At 36.6% G+C, this 25,651-nt stretch overlaps 1 protein-coding gene across 2 annotated transcripts in view; it reads left to right on the forward strand.

The window, feature by feature from the left end:
- Positions 1–18,602, forward strand: part of LOC126975825 (integrin alpha-PS1) — a 149,947-nt gene extending 131,345 nt beyond the window's left edge. For both annotated transcript variants that reach the window (XM_050823854.1, XM_050823855.1), the window contains 12 exons: positions 1,858–2,069; positions 2,727–2,952; positions 3,516–3,912; positions 4,819–5,199; positions 7,176–7,371; positions 7,762–7,913; positions 8,948–9,198; positions 9,865–9,967; positions 10,629–10,764; positions 12,352–12,644; positions 13,780–14,004; positions 15,653–18,602. In XM_050823854.1, the coding sequence (XP_050679811.1) occupies positions 1,858–2,069; positions 2,727–2,952; positions 3,516–3,912; positions 4,819–5,199; positions 7,176–7,371; positions 7,762–7,913; positions 8,948–9,198; positions 9,865–9,967; positions 10,629–10,764; positions 12,352–12,644; positions 13,780–14,004; positions 15,653–15,889 (2,809 nt within the window). In that variant the 3' untranslated portion in view covers positions 15,890–18,602. The remainder of the gene's footprint in view (positions 1–1,857; positions 2,070–2,726; positions 2,953–3,515; positions 3,913–4,818; positions 5,200–7,175; positions 7,372–7,761; positions 7,914–8,947; positions 9,199–9,864; positions 9,968–10,628; positions 10,765–12,351; positions 12,645–13,779; positions 14,005–15,652) is intronic.
- The last annotated feature ends 7,049 nt before the right edge of the window (positions 18,603–25,651 follow it).

The following is a 25,651-nucleotide window of genomic DNA, read 5'->3' on the forward strand; positions in this document are numbered from 1 at the left end:
GAGCTGCTCTGCGTTGCACGCGGTCAAATGGATCGAGTAGATACTGGGGTGCGCCAAACCAGAGATGACAGCAATACTCCATGTGTGGCCGGACCTGCGCTTTGTAGAGTGCTAGAATGTGGACCGGCTTGAAGTATTGCCGTGCTCTATTAATGACCCCCAGCTTCTTCGAAGCCAATTTGGCTTTGCCCTCCAGATGACCACGGAATTGGCAATCGCTCGAGTTTTCGAGACCCAGTATTACCAATAAATTTAAAACCAGCACGCCACATACACTAATTAACGAGGATTTTTTTTCAAACCTGAGAGTTACAACATTATTCTTCAGAAATCCCGCAATAAATAATTATACAAAAAATAATTATATAAGTCCCAACAAAGAAACACAAAGCTATCCAGTTTTATAATGTTAGTAAGTATGGAGCTGCCATTTTAATAAGAAAATTCGGAATTTAAATTGTACGCCATCAACTACTATCAATGTTGTTTATTAATGTCCCTCATTCAAAATTCGAATGATGCGTCGTTAATCATATTATACTTACAAGTGTTGAAAATATACAGCGTTCCTTTTATTTTGTAAATGATTTTACTTTGCTCCAAAGGAATTTATTTCTAAATAAAAAAAAATAAATAATAAGAATTCAGTCGCGCGTGAACATGATTCACTGTAATGTCAATTAACGGTCATCGTTACCGCATAATTGATTAAAAAAGCTTTTAATAATATAATTTAGATATCCCATACTATCATAAAAGATTTATTAGTTTAATATAACTTTGAATATGAAAGATAAGATCAGATTCAGATGTTGTTCAATTACAATTCGATTTATATATTTTTAATCAATACATAGAATCGAAACATAAGTGTTCATAGTGGCGCCAGAATAAAAGACTCAACGACCTCCTATTATATTTTTATTATAAAATTCAAATTAATTATCATCATCATCATCATCAGCCGGAAGACGTCCACTGCTGGACAAAGGCCTCCAATGCAGAATTTCCTATTGCAGAAATAGGCCAAAGCGTTCGAGTAAGGATACCAGATGTAGATCGGGCCAAGACGGATAGTCGTAATATACTTGCTATTATTATATCTGTAGAAAAACTTTACAAACTTGGAACTAAGCACGGTATTTTAAACCAACTGTACTCCAGAAATCAGTTAACTGTGTGTAAAGAAAAGTTCATTTCGATCGACGATGTTACAAAAGTTGATATAACTCTTCGAGAATGTGCTCGAAGAGACTCTCATTTTGATGGACGAGGCTTCCAGCATTGTTACTGTACTGGTGACTGCAATTCAAAACGTTGTAAATACAAGAAATCAAACATTCTTTGTAATTCCAAATGTCACAAAGTTCATCTTGCAAGAGTAAATAATTGTAAACTGAATAACTTTCTTGCACAGTCCTTAATTATTAGATATTTTTTTTTGATTTTTCTCAGTTTACTAATTTTTAAACTATTGTTAAGTAATATTTTTGTCAAAATAAAAGTGGGTAACTAATGATGTTATTACATTTTTAATTGTTTATTTTTTAACTACTATGTTCAATAGTTTATTTTTTGTTAACTTTTAATGATAATTTTGTAAGTTTAATTTCATTTAATAAACAAAAACACTACATTTCACCTATTTTATTACTTTGCCCAAGATAGGGTGGGCAATATTCTTAATGGCCGTGAAAAGTGATTAATACTGCTGTTTTAATCACATAGTCCAATTCAGTCGGGCATTATGAATACAGACCGGCCATTATTAATAGTGCCTGGACTTATCAAATTGCCCGTAACATATATATAAGTCATCTACGTATAATTTACAATTGAACCTTCTTACCGTTTCAGAGAGCATGAAGAATTCGGCTTTTGCCAAGTTGGTACAAGCAGTTCCCTATTAGAAGACGATACACTATTGCTAGGAAGTCCTGGGCCATATACCTGGAGAGGAACTATATTTACTCAAGACACAAATGATGACCTGATAGAAAGAGATCATGTGGTTTATATGGCTCCAGTAGAAGATGGAGTCAGTCCTGTTGAGAAATATAGTTATTTAGGTAAGTATAAGAATTAACATAGATAATTAAAAGGTACACCATCCTACATCCTATAAATTGTTCAAAAACAACTTAAAATCTATATTGAAATCAAGTTAATTAATTTATATTACATCCCCTACTACTAGTTGTGTGAGTGGTTTTCTTACATAAAATAATAAAGAAAGATATAAGATATTGAGATTAAGGATTTAAGAAAGATTGAGTATAAATAATACTTAATTATTATGAAGATAGCATTTTGAATTTGATTTGATTTAAATCTTCTCCTTTTTCAAAGTTAACTAAAATACTACCTTCCCATCTTCGTACTTATCTATGTAAATTGCCCAAATTATCAGAATCATCATCATTATCAGCCGAAAGACATCCACTACTAGATAAAGGCCTCCTTCAAAGATTTCCACGACGCGCGACGATCGATCTTCGCTGATCATACAAACTATTCCGGCAATCTTGACCACATCATCAGTCCATCTTGTGTAGGGCCTACAACACTGCGTCTTCGGGTACGTGGTAGCCATTCGACGACCTTACTGCTCCAACGGCTATCTGTCCGTCGAGATATGTGCCAGCCTGAATTGGCATTACATATAGTAAAATATAAATATTCATTCAATCTACTTAGCAAAAGATTCTCATTGTTTATATTTTTAGGTATGTCTGTATCTGGTGCAAACTTTTTTGGCAAAGAGGCCTCTTTTGCTTCCGGTGCACCAAGGGCTCATGGAACAGGACAGGTCGTTATATTCAGTAAAAGGGTGATAGATGATTGGACCAGAACTGACGTAGACATCCTGAACTACACTCTTCTGCTCAGCGGTGAACAATTCGGTTCTAGCTTTGGTTATGAAGTGTGCTCGGCTGATGTTAATGGGGACGGGTAAGGCAATTCTGAACTATTTTGTATGTTAAGTGTTAGTTTCATATTATTTACTTTTCATATCCATGGTACTTAACCCAGCGACAGCAAACGTCACAAATATTATATTGGTCTCAGTGAGTGAGTGAGTAAGCAAGGAACATATTTACTCTTAGGTAGGTCTTAAATATCTGTGCCTTGCTTTGGTGTCGACAGAAGAGGGGAGATTGTACAAATAACTGTCTACGTGTCTCAACAGAGCTACTGCAAACCTAAATGCTGGCATTTGTTCTGGCCAACGGATCTACGATTCTACGTTGGAACTACTGACAACAATTCGCTGACGTTCAATAAGTGATTTTAAAATCCGGCATCTCTTTATACTTTGAAGTAGTAGTTTGCAAGTAACATTATGGTTTGGTTTGAAGGGCACCGTAGCCAGTGAATTTACTAGGCTAGAGTGGCTTATCATCTTACCCTTTTTTTGTATAAAATTTATTACTATGATTAAAATTAGATTAATTATTAAACTTGATACATTTTTTAATTTGCATACTACATTACTGAAAAAAAATTTCTTTCAGGTTACCCGATTTATTAGTTGGTGCTCCTTTCTATTTCTCACGCGATGTTGGCGGTGCCGTTTACCTTTACCTCAATAAGAATCACAATTTGCCACAGCAATACAATCTAAAACTTACTGGAAAACCAGAATCCCAGTTTGGAATTGCAATAGCGAATACTGGTGATTTGAATAAAGATGGCTGTGAAGATGTGGCAATAGGCAGTCCATATGAAGGAAATGGTGTAGTTTATATACACATGGGTGATAGGAAGAATGGTATTAAAACAAAACCCGACCAGATAATTAAAGCTGAATCTTTGCCAGTTGTAATGAGGACATTTGGATATTCCTTGTCTGGTGGAATAGATCTTGATGCTAATGGTTATCCTGATCTGTTAGTCGGCGCTTATGAGAATGTAAGTTTATTTATCTACTACTAAGACCCATAACGAGTTTTTCGGTCGGACTTCTTTCAGGCTGAAAAAAAACATATACCTACATGTCGATACAAAATACAAGTCTTTTCTATTTCGAATACTAGTATAGAATAATTATTTGATGACTTACGAAATATATATAATGTATGTTCATAGGCACATAAGTGAATTTTCTAGAAACTGTCATAACCATAATGTTAACACCAGGGACAGATATAAACTTATAATGCCTACTACTCGGCTAAGTCGAGTTAGTAAGTCTTTTGTGGGGCGATGTATATGCTTTTACAACAAGGTCCCAGAAAATTTTCAAAACAAAGGTGTTACGTTATTCAAAAGAATTGTTAATAAACCTTTGTGTGGTAAAGGTTACTGTAACATGATACCACAGATTGGAAATGGAGCGACCGCCCTCAGGCTATTAAATAATAAGTTTAATTGTACAATATTACTTTGTACACATATTTTTTCGATGAGAATAAAAAGCCCGCTGAGTTTGTCGCGCCCGTTCTTCTCAGGCTCATTCATTTTGGAATGGGTGGTAGTTTTTGACTTTCAATAAGTGATGTCACATCCTATTTTGAAAAAAAAATATTTGAATTTGCATATAATGCAACATTATCCTCCGTGTTCAAATACAAGGGTGAAGATAATTTTTATATAAAGATTAATCTATGGCAAAAGCGTAAATCATATTACAATGACTTGCTCCATTATCGTGGTTATAGTTTTAGTGAATCCTAATGAATTGAGAATCGATGAGAAGAGAATTCATGAAATTAATGTAAATAAATCATTAACGATTGTGATACGTTACTGTATGAAATACTATCTACGTTCACAACACATTCTCTATATTCATTTCGATTTTTTTTTTATTTACAGAGCAGCGTCGCGTTAATTCGTACAAAACCGATCATCGACATAAAAACATCAATAAGACCATCGAATACGATTATAAACATCGATCCAACGATACAAGGCTGTGAAAAAGACCCTAACTCAAACCATACATGTTTTCATTTCCAAGCATGTTGTATAATCAAGTCATTAGTAAGATCGACTCATAATAATATACATGAACTCAATTATGTAGTGGAGGCTGAGACCTTCCCTGGCGGCAGGAAGTATTCAAGAGTGTTCTTCGATTCTGATAAATCAATAATTGTTAACAAAACAATACATTTGGGCAAAGACGAGGAACATTGTCGAGAACACATTGTTTACCTGAAAAATAATACACGGGATATACAAACACCAATCAAAGTAAGTACATATATTTTTTAATGAAAATAAGGGACGAGACGATCAGGACGTTCAGCTGATGGTAATTGATACGCCCTGTCCATTACAATACAGTGCCGCTCAGGATTCTTGAAAAATATAAAAATTCTGATACTGACTATAATTGCGCTGCTACCTTGAGACATGAGATGTTAAGTCTCATTTGCCCAGTAATTTCAGTAGCTACGGCGCCTCTAGACCGAAAAACAGTAATGTTTACATATTACTGCTCCACGGCAGAAATAGGAGCCGTTGTGATACCCATAATCTAGCCGGCATCCTGTCCAAAAGATAATAAAAATATTTCATACAATCTGCTCATATAGCAATATGAGTTAAACAGCATTAAGAAATGAGGATATTACAAGGTTTCCAAAATTCAACGAAATAGGATGTGGACATGAAGTTAATGACCACCATTGGCAAGAAATCTGAATCCCTTCTTAATTTGACCATTTAATTTTAGGTACTTACTGATATTTAAATTGAAAAAATAAGTCAATGATATTTGAATTTTTAAATTCTTATTGAATACATATTCATTAAATTTCAGTTCTGTTTAAACTCAAGGGACTCTAAGATTAGTATTATTAGTATTTCTGAGGTGAACTAAAGTAAATAAAATACTCTAACTTCATACTAGGGCGCCTGTACCGCTGCACGCACACATTCACACACACACATAATTTACACGGCCTCTAAGCAATCTTGGGGAGACAAAACTATTGAGTGCCACGCTGTACGCCACGGAGATTGGTCCTTGTCCTATTAAAATTATCTGGGCCTCACCGATGGTTTCGTAATTTTTTTTTGTATGTACTAACCCTAGCGTTCCTTTCAGACGTAGATAAAAATTTCAAGGTGACCGTTGACTTACTCTACTGTTCTATTACTTGTGTTTTGCCTTTAGTGTCTATTTCGAGATAATTGGAGGACTTAATACTTAGTACTAATACCGTAACAGAGAATTATTAGGATTTCGAAGGTAATTGATATATTTTAAGGAGATAGATTGATAATATATAGAGACTACAAAGCATAATTAAGAAGATGGAAATGAAACTACTGGGAAAGGTATTCTTAGGAGTACATTCCGCGATCAGATAGGTGTAGTACTGAAAATGGCCCAATTTAAGGAAGAATAAGAGAGCTTGTATTAAACTGGTGTAGAAAAAGGCAGGAAAGGGAAGGTTAAGAAGAAAATTTGAGTTCGAACGTTGTTATATATTTTATTATTTGAGATTGAGATTACGGATCGAAAGAGCTTAACGGATATTACCGGTAATAGCAAATCGTCTGATGCCTACTTTGGTCATAAATCATTTAATAATCTTTGCACAGCAGCCGGATGAGGAAACAGCAATGTGCAAGCATTATTGTATTTCAGTTGGACGGGTGCTTAGCGAAATTACTCGACAAATGGATTTAACATATTATGTGTCCAAAACGAGTACAATTATGATGTCGCTCAAAATTGTATCGGGCAAGGCAGGCATGTCACTCACCATCAGTAGAACGACTTGCTTGTTTGACAATGTTTCTTATAACAAAACTTTGTTCGTTTCGTTGTTAGTTCGTTTGCATAGTTTTCCAGAAGTGATTACATCCATTAGAACTACTTTCGAATTGATAGGCTGCTCAATCGCTTTATCAATATTTCCTGAGGTACGTGTATATATTGATAAATTATTGTGCAGATTATAATTTATATTTAAAATTAAAAATAGGTACATGAGAACAAAAGAAGATAAAAAGGTTGCAGTACATACGTACTGAAAATATTCTTCTTCACAAAATGTATATTACATACCTACACTTACACAGGTCACTGTTGTATTACAACCTGTTTCAGACATATTTTTATAAGAACTTCGAAAGAATGTTATAATGTATCTGATAACTTACATTTAAATGTGTTAAACAAGTCAATCTAACAATCTGTGTCCTTTTTATTCCAGTTCCAAGTGACGTATAAAATAGTCCACATCCAGCCACAGTACTCCAGCAGTGGGGAGCTTCCCAACATTGACAACTATCCCGTGCTCAACGCCACGGCAACCACCGCCTTTAGCGCCAACTTCCTCAACGACTGCGGGTTGGACGGTGTCTGTGTTAGCGACCTCGTTGTTGATCCAATATTGCAATTACCCAAAAGTAAGTTAAAAAAAAAGTAAACAAAGCAAGTCACTTATCAAATATCCGAAGAACAGTGGTGTTAGGCTTCTCACAAATTGGATCGATGGTCTGATTAATGGAGCAGGAGTCTACTATATGCGGAAAGGAGAAAAGATGGCGTTGTGATGGACTTTGCTTATTAAAAAGATACATATTCCAAAGAGCAACGAAGATAATGATTAAATATTCTGCGCAACCAAATTTTTATATAAATTTGACATAATTATCTCGAGGAGTGTTCCGAAGATTAATGTTTATGTTTGATTTGATCTTAATGTCAAATTCCACTAAATCGTATTTTAAAATGTATGTTGACATTCCTAGACTAGACATCTAAATAAAAGCTAAATTATCATATTTATTTTTCAGCTGAAGATGGCAAAGCCTACGCTCTAACTCTGGGCCAAGAAGAAGAAATCAAGCTGTCAGTGTCTATGGACAACCTCGGCGAGTCAGCTTATGAAGCACAACTATTTGTACAGCATCACGCCAGCCTGCACTACATAGCAGCAAATATCACTGTACGGACATATTCTTTAAGTTGTACCTGCTTGATTTAATATAAAATTTAAAAGATTACATATAAAATTTGGTAAAAATAATATTATATTATTTGAAATTAATAGGTAATGTTGCAAAAAAATATATACATTAAAAATCACGGATATTTGTGAATATATAAATCTGTGTGGGAATTTGGTTAATAATATTTTCCAGACTAAAATGATTATTGTACAAACCTTGATGAGGGTCGGTATTCCTAACGTCGCGGTCCTGTTATCATCGGGGAATTAACAATATGCTATAATCCAATTTCAGGAAAAGGTTTCAGAAGGTTTTACCTGCAGCATAACCTAATTTTATTTTATCATTCACTGGAAAAGATTTTGTCAGTTTGGCCTGATGATTAACTACACAAAGTGTTTAAGCTAAACTCGATGTCACAGTCTTAGCTAGTATTTCCAGACAGGATAAAGTATTTATATTTGAAATCGTACTTGGCCGTAACCTATAGTATGTACACAGTTGGGTCCACATACCAGAATATAATATACACAAGAATGATACCAGAAAATAAATCAATCTTGTGTAAAAGGACTTCAGATAGGTATTTAAAAAAGATTAGGGCATGAAATAACATAAGCTACAAAATCAATTTGAGAATGACAATATTTAAATACAAAATTATAAAAATGAAGGTAGCTCAACCTAACATAAGTCGACCAATATTAAGATCCATAGGAGAACCAAAGTAATCGACATAGCTTAAATGATTGAGAAACTGAAGTGGCAGTGGGCAGGGCACATAGTTCGACGGACAGATATCCGTTGGGGCAATAAAGTCCTCGAATGGCGACCACGTACCGGAAGACACAGTGTTGGTCCCCCCCCCCCCCACAAGATGGACCAACGATCTGGTTAAGATCACCGGAATACGTTGGATGAGGGTAGCGCAGGACCGATCATTGTGGAAATCTTTGGGGAGTCCCTTGTCCAGCAGTGACGGTCTTCCGACTGATGATGATGATGCTAATGATGATACATTCAATTCTAGGGTAAGCACATGATATGCACTAGTGTCAACAAAACGACTGTTGCTTGTCTTCTTGAGAATCCATTTAAGAAACAAGCAGATGGAACTCCTCCAATCACGATAAGATTTGACGCAAGAGCACTAGAAGACAACGAACCATCCGTAGTATTCTCGATTTGGGCAAACTCTACATCTAAGGAGAAGAATCCATTGACAAAGCCGAAGCAAGTTGAAGCACTTGTTATCAAGAACGCTGAACTATTGATTAAAGGGTGAGTTTTGAGGTTGTTAGACTTGTTTCCATCTACCATTCTTTTGATGTTCATATTATTTTTTAAAATGAATGTACCCCTGGCCAAACATCCTTTTTTCTCTGTTCGCGAGGTCTTACGCGTACTTGTTTGTGCTGATACATTGTGAATTTGTCCCTCCCTATTCTTGTTATTGCAAAACTATTCGGCAATCTTGCAGTGAACTAGATGTTTCGCGAGAGTTCTTACTCTTAAACAGCAAGAGATCAAAAGATCGTACCGTGCTGGCATCTGTTATTACCAAAAGGGCATGTGAACAGTTATTACTTTTGCTCTTTTTGCTTTGCTTGACAATTTAGTAATGGTGACATATTATTGCTGTTTATTTATCTAAGTAAATGGTTATAGTTTGAGATTGTCATTTTAGTCGTTTTAAACAGGTTTACTTTGTACGTGTACTGTAACTTTAACCAGGATGCATCCGATTTATTTAAATTTTTCATAAACAAAAGACCTATGTTTTTTCTCAAAGTGATAATAGTTCTTTGTAACAATCACATCATAAATGGAATATTTAATTACATATATATTGGTAAACCACAATGCTTTGAGTTATTGGTCTCTTTCTAATTGGCGATAAGCCAAAAAATCTGATGAACCGTAGCATAATTAATCATTATTTTATAGAGCTGCAAGACCAGAACAAGTATTCTATGGAGGTGAGATGAAAGGTGAATCCGCTATGACTCACTTCGATGACATTGGAACGAGGGTGATACACACATATCAAGTAAGAATTTATTCTACATCTTCATTGACGTCCACACTCTTCAGTTGTCCTGATAACCTCTTAAATGGAAGCTTAACAACTTAGAGGCATTCGACTGAGCGTGTATCTCAATTATTAAGCGTTGTGTAAGTGGCGGAAAGACCAGTTGACTCTCCGCAGGGTACCCTCGGTTCGATCCTCTCCCGCCACCTACCATTGTGTTTTCGTTTTCTGAATTCATATATAGTTTGGGGTCGCCACACAATACGCAGAGGCGGCGAAAGTTTGGAAAAAGATCACGGTCGTTTTTCAATAAGATGGACCAACCAAGTAAAGACTCATCATCTATATTCTTCACGTTTGTAACTGATGCACTAGATAGAAACCGGTGGAGGCAGATCATCAACTCCAGATGCAACCCTATTTGAACCCTAGCTGGCCGCGATCTTCAGACATGAGGGACCCCAGAGAGAGTATGGCCCGCGGTGATCACGCATAGGTTACCCATTTGGTTGTCGTCTTTCTCTTTAATAGAAAAAAAACATAAAATATGTTTTGAAGACATACAATATTTGATACCTTCAAAAGTTCACAGCTAGGTTCGTCTCGAAGGACCATTCCAATGAGAATAGCAATTTTATTAAATATACATAAATTTAAGAACAATTTTTGTTATTGCCAGGTATTCAATGAAGGTCCGTGGCGTGTTTCCTCTCTGCAAGTGGTTATATCTTGGCCACATCAAGTAGCCTCTGAAAATGCTCAAGGGAAATGGCTTTTGTATCCCGAAGATGTGCCTACTGTCGATGGAGAAGGAGGTAAGTTTATCTTTGCTTTTGATGGCATTCTTAACTGATAGTTTTACCCTTCCTATTATATTTCCGACGATGCTTGGTTGCGGTAAGATTTTGTTAGGTCGAAGATTCGACCCAACTTGTGTGATATTCTGAACATAGACACTTGTGTGCTATCTTCATTAATAGAGCACGGCAATACTTCAAGCCGGCCCACATACTAGCGCTCTACAAAGCGCAGGTTCGGCCACACATGGAGTATTGCTGTCATCTCTGGTCTGGCGCACCCCAGTATCAGCTCGATCCATTTGACCGCGTACAACGCAGAGCAGCTCGAAGTAGCTGCGTAGAGACGTCGCTTCATTGTGTGTCTTCTACCGCATTTATCACGGGGAGTGTTCCGAAGAGCTGTTTAACCTGATTCCTGCCGCCGAATTCCACCTTCGCACGACACGCCACAAGTTAGGATATCATCCTCACCATCTGGATGTGTGGTGGTCCTCCACAGTGCGGTTCTCAAGGAGCTTTCTTCCACGTACTACAAAGCTGTGGAATGAGCTTCCTTGTGCGGTGTTTCCGGGACGATACGACATGGGTACCTTCAAAAAAAGCGCGTACACCTTCCTTAAAGGCCGGCAACGCTCCTGTGATTCCTCTGGTGTTGCAAGAGATTGTGGGCGGCGGTAATCACTTAACAACAGGTGACCCGTACGCTCGTTTGTCCTCCTATTCCATAAAAAAAAAGTGCTAACCTTGTGAAATAGAATGACCTATTCACATTAGGCATTCTGTGGATGAACACGAGGCTCATTTGACGGTGGATCGCACCAGCCCAAGACATGAATGATGAATAGTTATTTGTAAGTAGTAGTTGGTTGCCTCGTCTGATCATATAAATTCCACCCGAATTATGATGGGGCAATCGGCATTCTTCAACAACGTGTTTTGAGAGAAAGTTCTTGCCTCGCACAGCCACTTTGTGGATTCAGTTGGCTGTAGTTTTCCCGAACCGGTACGACTTACGACCATTCCCAATAAACTATCTACACATAGAGATATATTACTACATTCTACTGTCAGTAATTAGCTGTCAATAACCTGAAGCTGTCCCAATATACCCGATAAGTCATTCTTATTGCCTTATATTGGGACGCGTTAATTGCAAATTCCATACAAACATCTATCGCTGGTAAACTATACGTCGTCTCATTGACAGACAGCGTGTACAGATAAGGTGAGTTACCGTCGATAAGTTTATTGGGACAGAAAAGTGAACGATAGTTACGATTTTTATCTCAAGTAAGCGATAGACTGTATATTGAGCTTAGAGAATATTCCCAACTTCCTGCACAACTACAATACATCTCTTGGCAGGAAGTCCATATGGCAATTGTCTCACTAATTTCCATCACGCGCCTATTGCTCGTTTGCCCTCTCTAATAAAAAAAAACCATTTACCTAAACCTAGCAACACAATTTTTCCAGCAGGTGTCGTATCTGAAACGAGAAGTTTCGTTCCATTTATCAGTCGTAATGACTTTAACTTTACTATATCATGAATGCATTTAGGTGATAAATGAAGATATTGCTAATCATGAAATCTATCAACAGATCAGAGCAATGGCGAATGCTTTATCTCCGAAAGTGAAATAAACCCATTAAAACTTACGACAAGACCGGGAACTTTAGAACCCTATCTGGAGAATCTTGAAATGGACCCATTCCTTTCCACTGGGAAATTAAGTGTCAGTTCGAACGAGAAAGAACGTAATGACACGTATAAAAGTACAACCGAATACAAAAAAGGAATAGAAAATAAAATAAGAAGGAGAAGGGAGAGTGAGATTGTAAAAGCCGAAGCGTATACTGACAAAGATGGCCAAAGAAAACACGTCGTTAATATGGTGAGACTTTTGTTGTTTTATTTTAATAAATATAATTATTAAGATTATGTTAATATATTCCTTATGATGAATCCTCGAAAAACACCAATATTATAGAATTATCCACAGCATTATAAGCCCACGTACCTTGGCTCCTGGTGCTGTGATACCACTCAGACCGGGAGATGGGAGATGTCTCGCTTCCACGTGATTCTTCCAGTGGCTGCCGGCCGGCGAACCTTAGATCCTATTAAATCCACCGATGGAGTGGTTGAAACACCAAAAATTACCACTGCACTATATATATATACTGAAGCACAAATGCAATAGTATTTACTTCACGGGATTATTTAAGTTTTTATCAAATAGGAATTTTTAAAAGCGGAGCGGCGCGTATTCAATCTCACAAAGGGATGGCGCGTGCCTTTGTGGGATTTCTACATGAAACAATACAACTTAGTTGATTACATTTTCCACTATCAATAGACAGCACTCTTTTCAGCAACCCAGACCATGTTTATAATTTTTCAAACTAAATTATGCTGTATAAAATATTTTCATGGGATGTATTAAATGCCTTCTTTATTGTCATATCGTTAAATAAGTTATCTTCTTGCATACTTATTTAAGTACCTACACACACACACTTTTTTTTGAAACAATTATCCATTTTTCGTCAATTACGACAAACATTAGCTTTTATATGGTGTTTGCTAATTAAATTTGATGAAGAATTGTAGAAACTTTGCTAAGTGATAGTAAAATACAATAAAATATTGTATAAATACCTTAGCATATCTATATGCCACAAATGACATAGGTACATAAAATAAATACTTTCTTCATATTGATTTTCGTATGAGAAATGGCAAAATTACATAACAAAATAAATTATTTATCAAAATCTCTTCAAAAATAAGAATACACACATTTATACTCTTCTTTTTAATCTATTTATTCCTATTAAACCGAGTCCACATAATATAGGGAACGATAGCGATAAGAACCTATGGAACGAAAGAGAAGAGAGTCCTACATCTGGATTTCATTCGCTGTCAGTCTTTATATGAGGACAAGGTTTAATCAAAAATTTCTTTCACAATTGCAATATTTTGCGATTTTTATCTGTTACATCTAATTATAATTTTTATTACAGAATTGTCAAAAGAAAACAGCAAAATGTATTCAATTTCAATGTGTCATATATCGACTGGGTCGGATGCAAGCGACCACGATAACGGTAAAAGCTCGCCTCTGGAACTCCACCTTGGTGGAAGACTATCCTCGAGTCAGCCATGTAAACATCGCGTCGACAGCGTTTATACACATACCAGAACATTACAATATTCACCAAAATAAGCACCATGATGACACAGCGACGGTGAGTCCATTGACAGATTTATATTATTAATAGTTAATATATATAATAAAACTCCTAAACTATTCGACCGATCTCAATGAAATCTTTTGTAATAGATTCGTTGAAGCTCAAGGAAGGTTTACATATATAGTTTGTCGTGTCACGATCCCACCCACGCATTTACCATATCTCTCGAACCGTTTATTGACAGAACAACGTCTGTCGGGTCAGCTAGTAGTTAATAAGTCTAATGGCCGTTTTCAATAACCTGTCTATCCTTAGTTAAAGTTACTCGAGGTAGACAAATCTATCCTTTTACGCTTGCTTACATTTCAATAACCTATCGTCTAACATCTAACCTATATTGAACATAACTATGTATAGATAAGATCTTGTCATTAAACGGTGACACCAATGTATACGTAACTAGAGATAAGTTATTGAAAACGGCCGTTAAGCATGATAGATTTACCGACAGATGCGTCTATGTTCAACTCGCTTTGCATACCTCAAGTTTCTAACCTAACTGTTCTACTTAAAATTATAGGTAGTTTGCAAAAATTAAAGAAAAATATCATCTTTACTGCAAGGACTACTTAAATCTCCAAAGATTTCCCCAAACATTAAAAAAAAGAACCCGACCAAAATAAGACGAGACGGACAGGGCGTTCAGTTGATAGTAATACGCTCTGCCCATTACAATGCAGTGCGGCTCAGAATCCTTGAAAGACCCAAAAATTCTGAGCCGCACTACAATTGCGCGCGTCACTATGAGACATAAGATTATTTTAATTAATATATATTTTATCTTTTACCAATGATAGGCCCCTTTGCACAGGATGCCGGCTAGATTATGGGTACCACAATGGCGCCTATTTCTGCCGTGAAGCAGTAATGTGTAAGCATTACTGTGTTTCGGTCTGAAGGGCGCCGTAGCTCTTGAAATTACTGGGCAAATGAGACATCTTATGTCTCAAGGTGACGAGCGCAGTTGTACTGCCACTCAGAATTTTTGGGACTTTCAAGAATCCTGAGTGGCACTGCATTGTAATAGGCAGGGCGTATCAATTACCATCAGCTGAACGTCCTGCTCGTCTCGTGCCTTATTTTCATAAAAAAATCAATATTGAAAAAGTGTGGACACATTTATTCTATAATTGTAATTAATCATAATATTCAGAGTCAAATAAGTATATCCTCGTCTAACGGCCGTTCCCAATATTCAGCCTATCTCTTACTTGAGATAAAAATCGTAACTATCGTTGACTTTTCTGTCCCAATAAACTTATCGACGGTAACCATCTTATCCGTACACGTTGTCTGTCAATCGGACGACGTATAGCTTACTAGTGATAGATGTTTGTAAGAAATTGCAGTTCACTCGTCCCAATATATGGCAATAAGAATGACCTATCGGGTATATTGGGACAGCTTCACATTATTGACAGCTAATTACCGATTGTAGAAGGTAGTAATTTATCTCTATCTGTAGAGAGTATATTGGGAACAGCCGGCCGTTAAAGGACAGCTTGAATTACTAATTATATTTTAAATTACTTTATAATATTTATAAACAAACAAAATAACTAATTCAAATGCTTGTTCCTTTTAATAATTTCTACACGTCTCATAGACAAAAAAGGTAATTTTAAAACTATTTTAATTTCAGGTGGAAACAGTTGCGTATCCTGATCTTAAGATTAGTGAGCCATCTGAAGTTCCTCTATGGGTGATAATCGTATCAATAATAGTGGGACTTATAGTGTTAGTGCTTCTCATCATAGCGTTATGGAAACTAGGCTTCTTCAAGCGAAGCCGCCCAGATCCAACTCTATCTGGTAATCTGGAGAAGAACAATCATGAAGCAAGTCCGTTCATTGTTCGCGATAGAAACAGTATTCGGTAGCTGGCAGTGTTAAAAGGGACCAAAGTGTAAAAAAATGTATAGATAATGATGGTTTGGACTTTCGTTAGTAGTTCTGTGACGTCATAATTCACCGGACGAATTACAATTCGATTTACGGAACGCACAATATCTATTCTAAGAAATGGGAACAGAATATTTTATTTATTACCATTACAGCAGTACAGTTAGGAAAAAAATAATACTAGATTATGTCTACAATTTTACTCTTCAATTAACTCAAAGATTATGTTTCATTCATTTACTACTGACTATTTTGCACGCAGTACTGTCTGAATATAGAAAGTAATGTGATTAGGGAAAATAAGAAAGCGACGCCATTTTGGATTATTTTCTAAATTAACTCGGATTATATCCGATCTGACTTCCAAACAATGTTTCCAAAAGACTTTATGTCAAATACACGAGATGGAAAGAGACAGATAATAGCTTGTCAGTTGCAAGTGAATGATCTTTTATATCGCTTCCCGTTGAATTTATACTTATTTATTAACCATGCGTTATTTGCATTAGAATCACCACTTTTTATATATATTTTGAGCTAGTACTAGCAGTGCCACTCATACTAAAATATACTTTAATAGTTTATATGTAATGTTAAATTCTTATTATTTTTAATATTCTCCTTTCCCATGAATTAGACAATCTTAGTCTTAAAATATTCAACATAATTTAAACTTATATTGTTAATGGCAAACAACAAAATCTTGTTTGGAAAACCCACACCTGAATACATTTTACTTTACAAAATATAACGTATAGTAATAAAGGAATAGGTAAATATTCAATATATCTTACAAACGAAAATGGTAGTAATTTCGTGTTGGATGGTTCACGAAACATTAATAATTAATAAAACATAAATAGGTTATAACTGTAAAGTTGCAACCATAATTATTGTGAACTTGTAGCTATGTAATATGTATATCATTGGACTGTGATGTCTTCGAAGAGAAATTATGTGTAAGTATGTTATGATAACGAAGCACAAAGTTTTGTTGAAGTTGTATGCGCCTTTTGAAAGGCATATATCTGTTGTTTTATTTTGCATTTACGTATAGTAAATGTTTCTGTAAATAATACTTGCCTTATTTATGAAATATATTAAGATTAACGACTAGATTTTTTTAACTAGTCAATATTTAGGAATAACGCGGATACTGTTAAATAAAGTGATGTTTATTGTTCGTAATTATACTTAATTGTCGTCTACTTAAAGTCTACTAATTTCATTAGTATTTATTATTTATAAAATTGTTATAAAAATATTATACTTAACATTTTCGCAAGTTAATTATTTTTCTACAAGAACGTATACTAACGTGCAGTGACGGATTAACCCTTAATCAAATTAAGCAATTGCCTAGGGCATCACGTCTGAGGGGGCACCAGAAGAAGCACAAATAAATCTGTCCTATGGGCAACACGTCTCCCTCTCACGTCACCAAAAACCACACCAAAAAAAGTTTCTAGGACTAAATTGAAAATTCTCGCGTTTCAAGTTGACATAGAGTCCGACCTAGAGTCATCATCTTATTTTACAAAAAAAACAAATGTTTTTAGGCGGTAAAGGTTTAAAGACCGATTCTAGTTGACATACGGATAGGGGGGCCCACAGGCATGGATTGCATATGGCATCAAGTAGTCTTAATCCGTCACTGCTAACGTGCCTGCTACTTTGTGGTGTCCACGTTGCGTCGAGTATGCTGTGAAGAAGAAGAATAGAAGACTAGAATACTAAGTTTATGATCGTAACTTATGACGTATTCTCAGGCTAATCACGTGATACATCTGTCACGAAAGAGAATGAGAATACTGGGCGTAGTATATTAATAAACTATTTTTTCTATTAACGTGCGCAAAGTTCGATTTTGCGCATGCATTTGCGTTCGCAAAGTACCACACGTTGACAAGAGCGTGCGGGAATGTGGTGAGCGTACGGGAATGTTTGAAAATAATTATAGTGGTTGAAATTTGCGCAAGTTAATAGGAAAAATAGTAAACGATACTCGTGCGTACGTAGGTCATCCTACACTCGCTTCGCTCGTGCGGAAACGACCTACTTTGCGCACTTGTATCGTAATGTACTATTTTGCCACTGCACAACTAATCGCAAAATCGTCGGAGTGAACTGTAAGTTTGACGGGGATTATACATTTAAATTGTTGGGTCCATTTTTATAACGCACTTAGTTGTGGAAGTTTTTTACAATTCAGAACGTTAAGTTGATGTTACTGTTTGAATAAATTTTGCTGTTTCACTTGTAGAATAGTTGTAAGTACAAAATATTTTGTAAAAATGATGTTAGTACTTAACCCTCTAAAAGGTGAAAATAGGTATTTTGTAAAAACACACGAATATATTGTTAGAATAAATGTTCTGTACAAACTTATGTTAGATTTGATAAAATGTAAAGTAGCATTTTTTAAGTATTTTATTATACTCTTAAATATGGAAAAATTCCTAGCGAACATAGTGTGTAAGAAATAAAACATTGTAAATAGTATTAGTATTTATATTAGATTTTGTACTTAAATATTATATTGTTACACTATACCACGTTTGCAACTTATACCAATAGGTGTCGCTGCCAGGATGTGTAAAAGAAAATGACCGGTTGTGAATTCCTCACAATATTTGATTGTAAAGATCGCTTGCACATATTATAGGTACAATTAAATCAGAATGGTGCCATTTTGTTTGTTTTATTTCAAGTATTGTCCTGATAGTACGAAGATTTAAATCGTATTACAGCATAAAATCTTTCTTAAGCACCGTCATATAATGAGCGTATTAACATTTTTTTTTTATTTATTTAAAGGACACCATAATAACCTGTAAATGCTCGAATAATAATATTATATGCATTGTAAAATTTGCTCCATATTAGCCTTATAACCTATATGAACAACAGCTTTTTCGCATTAGTAAAAAAACATTATAGTTTTGGAGAAAATAAGACGTAAGTATTTCTTGGGTTGCAAACCTCTGCATTAGCTAATATAATCCCTATAAGCCACACGGCTTATACGGCCACATAAAAAGAAAAACGGCAAGTTTAAAAAGCGAGAGGTATCTTTCTCTTTTACTAACCTCGCCGCGCACTATTTCTATTTCGTTCGCCGTCGTTCGTTTAATGTGGACACGGCCTTATATGATATATGGACCTCGTGCGGCAATAGTCAATACATTTTTTGTTATTTCCTTGCCCGAAGTCGCAAGCGGTGGTGAGGTTTGGGCAACCGAGTGATTACCTCCTCTCACGCCCCTCTCTCCTGAGGGTTCAATGTCAAATGCTGCTTCAGTAGTTAAATTTGCCTAAAAACAATCTATAGCTGATCTGTTCCTTTTGAAATAATTGTAAGTAATTAATTGTGTACTCACCTAATTGTTGACCCAGTATCGGATCATATTGTTATTCCACCTATTTCCTAATTGGAGTACTTTTTTAATTATACTGTACCACACGAATTATTTTGGTGATTTTTGTCTTATTCATGTGCTGAACGCGATGGTGCGAAAGTTCCAACCATCGGAACCGTTAGACGAAGCAATAAACTGATGAAAGCTGACGACGAGTATAAAACAAATCAGTCTACTAATTATTGGGAAAATAACAATAATAACTCCAACATAGAGCTCGATTTTGATGACAACAGTGATTTAATACAATATGAAAATTATGAAGATAAAAATGTCGTAAGTGAGATAGTCGATGAATTGAAGGAGCTATTAAACGAACGAAAATCAAGTATTAAATCGTTTGAATAACACAAAATAAACGCAGTATTATAGTATTCCTAAAATAATTTAAATGGAGGAGAGAGTAAAGTATTGAAGATACTAAAGTTTAAATCATTCTATCATTAAGCCTAAGAAATTAAATAATTATTTTTGGCGTTTTTGAATATATATAATTTATCTAATAATTTCTACGTCTACATAGAGTCTCTTGCTGCTAGACAATCGATGAAAACAGGCCTGGTTTATTACATTAATGTGCTTGACAAGCTACGTCTTACAATCGGGATTTGTATGTCACTTTGTGTTATTGTTTAACTGTAAATCTCAATTATTTTTGACGTTTTCACAGCAGTCACAGTCTATCAAGACGTATAAATGATCTAAGTAGTTTTTTCATACAATCCAGCAAGTTTTAAAATTAATAAATACGCAAAATAAAATTTTGTCTCATTAATTTTGCGCTGTGATATTACGTATGAGTTAGACACACGATTATCTGTTTGTTCAAACGTACCAAAACCAGTACTTATATCTGGACTTCCACAAATTCAAGACCAAAATTAGCCAAATCGGTCCAGCCGTTCTCGAGTTTTAGCAAGACTAACGAACAGCAATTCATTTATATATATATAGATTAGTGTACAGTCAACCTGACAAGCTTGGATGTCTGCTGACAACTTGTCAGTCTATATCAGTTACGCTTTCAATAGATTCGCTTTCCTTTTCTATCTCGCTGTATCTTCGTTAGAGTCCTTCTCTCTCGCTCACTTTGTTCGTCCATCCTAGTAATTGCTAGTCCATGAGTAAAACAATATTGCTAAATGTGAGTCATGTGTTGATTTTATCAGAAATACGCTACAATAATGACAGCATAGTATGATGTCCTAGAAACGTCAAGTAAGTAATTATCAATGTGGGACACAACAATCGTGACTATGTATAGTAAAAAAATAAATGACATCCCGCTTAAAATAGTATGCAGACTATTCGTATATCAATGCAATCTCAACTCTTGCATTGTAATAATACGGCATATATTTGAGAACGTTTCTGGAATACTTGTCCTCCAGTGCTACAACTCACTGTCTGGTGATGATAAATATAAAGTTTTGACAGGTATATGTATTCATGGACTATTTTTGTTTATTTGCGCCTATTGCGTCTTGGGTTGACGCTATTTTAATCCTGCAGTATTAAGTCAAGCACGCTGATCATGTGCGTATTATTCACGTACTGCCTTGTATCACAATACACACTAGAGCGCCCCAATTGACGCACGCACACATACACACGTATGGGCTGCGACGTCGTAGGCCGCCGACACTGGTCGCTGTCCGAGTTAAATTAGCTGCGCCGCGCCGTACGCTGCAGACACTGGTCGCTGTCCGAGTTAAATTAGCTGTGCCGCACCGTACGCTGCAGACACTGGTCGCTGTCCGAGTTAAATTAGCTGCGCCGCGCCGTACGCTGCAGACACTGGTCGCTGTCCGAGTTAAATTAGCTGCGCCGCGCCGTACGCTGCAGACACTGGTCGCTGTCCGAGTTAAATTAGCTGCGCCGCGCCGTACGCTGCAGACACTGGTCGCTGTCCGAGTTAAATTAGCTGCGCCGCGCCGTACGCTGCAGACACTGGTCACTGTCCGAGTTATATTAGCTGCGCCGTGCCGTACGCTGCAGACACTGGTCGCTGTCCGAGTTAAATTAGCTGCGCCGCGCCGTACGCTGCAGACACTGGTCGCTGTCCGAGTTAAATTAGCTGCGCCGCGCCGTACGCTGCAGACACTGGTCGCTGTCCGAGTTATATTAGCTGCGCCGCGCCGTACGCTGCAGACACTGGTTGCTGTCTGAGTTAAATTAGCTGCGCCGCGCCGTACGCTGCAGACACTGGTCGCTGTCCGAGTTAAATTAGCTGCGCCGCGCCGTACGCTGCAGACACTGGTCGCTGTCCGAGTTAAATTAGCTGCGTGGCGCCGTACGCCGCCGACACTGGTCGCTGTCCGAGTTAAAGTAGCTACGTAGTAGTATTTTTTTTAAACTAGTTGGTATAAGCAATTATATTTCATATTTTTGAAGTGAAACCTTCTTTAGCCGCGTTGTAGGTACTCTTTGTAGGGGAAAATCTAATTGGCTGGCTTAAATTAATAATTTAAAAAAATAATATAATAATATAAAGATATATATTTAGACACTTTTAGGATGGATGAAATCTCGTGAGTTCGCATCATTGAATTGGTTATAGCAGTATATGTGTAGCCATACGGCTGACGTATTGTGAAACATTAGTGCTGAGTATATCTCATATGTGAAATTGAATAGATTTAGTGAAAAGTTCAATGTGTTTAAGCTGTGTATTGTTGAAATAGTGTTTTTATATGATTTATTAAAATTAATAATTTAATTATTTTAAGAAAACATTATAATTGATTATAACATTAAAGAAGCTGGGTGTCTTTAATTGAGCGCGGCAATACGTAGCAACAGAATTGTCGGGGGCCCAGTGCTCTGTGAACGGCTGGATCACTTGGCGTTGCGTAGAGACGTCGCTTCATTGTGTGTCCTATACGGCATTTATGATAGGGAGTGTTCCGAAGATCTGTTTCACCTGATTCCTGCCGCCGAATTCCACCTTCGCATGACACGCCACAAGTTAGGATATCATCCCCACCATCTGGATGTGTGGCGGTCCTCCACAGTGCGGTTTTCAAGGAGCTTTCTTCCACGTACTACAAAGTTGTGGAATGAGCTTCCTTGTGCGGTGTTTCAGGGACGATACGACTTCAAAAAACGCGTAATTTTGGAATTTAAAAACATCTTCTTTCTTTTATTTATTTATTATTTTCGTCTAATTTTGTCTGCTTGTCGTATATTAAAATATTATAATATACTATCATTAATTATTTTATTTATTTATACTTTAATAAAACGGCGTAAGCCAATTACAATATTAAAGTAAGAATTAAGTACAAACTAAACATATTACACAAATAATAGTTAATAAATACAAAGTTTACTGTAAATAACTAACAATTAATTAACATCCAAATACCGTTCATCCATTCCTCTCACAAAAACGCAAGCACTCTGTTAAAATCGTCTGCCATCCATCCGCAAATAAATCACAAGCAGGGTTGGCTTCGAGAAGAGCGTTGAGAGCTACCTCTGTATAGGTGAGTTGGTGCGAGCCACAGTACGATGTGTTGGACTCGCGAAGAATCTATGCCTGCGCCTCGAACAGTAATTGTCCGGTACAAAGATTCTACATAGCTCAACATGCAAACTCGGCGCATCTATATCCCCTCTGAGAACTCTGCACATAACTGTGAGCTGCTGTCGTTTTCGCCTAACCTCGAGGGAGTTGTAGCCTAATGTACCCAGAAGAAATTTTGTGGGATACATATAGGGGTAGTATCCATGCGTACGTTTGTAAAAGTACATAAGAAAAGCTTTTTGCACCTTTTCGAGAAGGAGTACATAAGTACTTTCATGCGGATTCCACACGCACAAAGCTGTTTCTAGCTTGCTGCGCACTAAAGCACCAAATAAAAGCTTTATGACTGGTTCAGATGTGAAATCCCCAGAATTCCTCAAAACAAAGCCTAAAATTCTATAGGATTCCTTGGCCAGAGTGGTAATATAATCATGGAAGGTTAACTTTCGATCGAATGTGACACCCAGGTCTTTGATAGTTTTTGTTCGAGATATCGAATCACCACCAATTTTATAATCAAACTCTATTGGGCACCACGTTCGACCGAAAGTCATGGCATAGCATTTGGACGTATTAAATGCCATACGGTTCCTCAAGCTCCACTGGAACACAGCTTGTACATCATTTTGGAGTGCCATGCAATCTGAATCAGATTTTATTTCTTTGAAGAGTTTCAGGTCATCAGCATAAAGGAGACACCGAGAATTATCAAGCACATCTGGAAGATCATTTATCATTAAAAGAAACAGAAGATTATCATTTCCCCAAATGATTGCGAAACTGAAGTGGCAGTCAGTGTGCAGGGCACATAGTTAGACGGACAGATAGCCAGTGCGGCAGAAAAGTCCTCGAATGGCGACCACGTACCGGAAGACGCAGTGTTGGTACGCTGATGGATAATGGATCCCCACAAGATGGAACAACGATCTGATTAAGATCGCCAGAATACGTTGGATGAGGGCAGCGCAGGACCGATCCTCGTGGAGATCATTGGAGCAGGCCTTTGTCCAGCAGTGGACGTCGTCCGGCTGATGATGATGATGATAATATAATTCCTCTTTGGCATGTGTTTGTTTTATTTTTTCTTTTGCGGTGTATTTGCAATTAAATGTCCAAGGACTTTATTGTAGGTCTCACAAAACGTCATCAGTGTCAAAATGAATATCAGTAAGATGTAAAATGACTTTGTAACAGACAGACTTATGTTAAGACCCGCATGTCAAAGGATGCGGGCACCATTAATAATAGAAATGAGTTTATTTCATCACACCACAGCCACCCTCACAGTAACGTAATTAAAATACATTAACAGTAACAATAATTTACTGATATTTTTTTGCGAAGTTTTATGGCTGATATGAAGGTACCTTGTGGAGGGAACCGCACGAGCGTTGCCGATCTTGTAAGAGTCGAATTAACGTAAATATGTTAGATAATTAATACGTCTAGATATAGCCACTTGTTCTTAGACAATACATGAGAACAGGCCAGATTTATTACTTACGTGTGCTTGACAAGCTTCGTCTTACACTTGCCATATGTATGTCACTTTGTTTTAGTGTGCATGCGTTGCTCAAAATAGAGATTAAAAATTCATTTAAATAAAATACTTTTTAAAGGATTAAAACGCGTGTAATTCTAACTTAAGACAGTCCCCCTGAAAACGAGATCTGGAAAGGTCTTGACACGTCGGGATAACTAAAATAATAATAATAATGTAGCTTTTACGCAAAAATCGAATCTACAAATACAGTTACAATTACAGGTGTTATAATTCTTTAAAAATTGTTTTATTTAAATGTGTAACACTCGCGTTAGTAAAATATTTACAGTTCGCCGCTATTTTTTTCAACGTGTTCACAGCTGTCAGAGTCATTTAGACACATAAATGATCTAAGGTTAATATGGTGGTACGTGGCCGGCGAGAATCGAACTTGGTGCTCCGTGGTGAGAGCAACGGTTCTGCCTTTTTTTTATAAAAAACAAAGGACAAAACGAGCAGGACGTTCAAGTGATAGTACTGCATAAGCCCTGCCCATTACAATGCAGTGCCACTCAGGATTCTTGAAAAATGCAAAAATTCTGAGCGGCACTACAAATGCGCTCGTCACCTTGAGGCATAAGATGTTAAGTCTCATTTGCCCAGTTATTTCACTAGCTTCGGCGCACTTCAGACCGAAACACAGTAATGCTCACACAATACTGCTTCACGGCAGAAATAGGCGCCGTTGTGATACCTATAAATGTGCTATGCCCTATCCACTGCCACTTCAACTTCGCAATCATATGAGCTATGGCGGTGACTTCGGTTCTCCTACCGATCTCCTCATTTTTAGATTCGATCTCGCAGGGGAAAACCGATCATAGCCCTCTCCATTGACCTCTGAGTGACCATAAGCTTTCTCGTACTGCCCTTAGTTAGCGAACACGTCTTCCCGATGTGGTCTTATTCTACAACATAAAAGTAAATTACTGAATAGGCGTTACTTTGTGGAAATCCATAATTTGACAAATGATTTCAGTTTTCTAACATTTCTTCAATAACACTAAAGAAAACTTAAATCATTTGTATATATAAAAGTAATTGTATACATAAAAGTAATAAAAGTGTTTTGTAGGGGCAAAATCAAACCGCACGTTTTGAATAATATTTTATTAAACGATTACATATATAGTATTATTGATCTTTAAGCGTATTATTACAAATTCACATACCTGTACATTGTAAAATAATACATAAAGCTAGAAGACTAGTATAAACTCTATCAAAAGTAGGAAAGTAAAACTTGTAC

Source organism: Leptidea sinapis, chromosome 38 (genome assembly GCF_905404315.1).
Source record: "Leptidea sinapis chromosome 38, ilLepSina1.1, whole genome shotgun sequence".
In the NCBI taxonomy this organism is placed as follows: Eukaryota; Metazoa; Arthropoda; class Insecta; order Lepidoptera; family Pieridae; genus Leptidea; species Leptidea sinapis.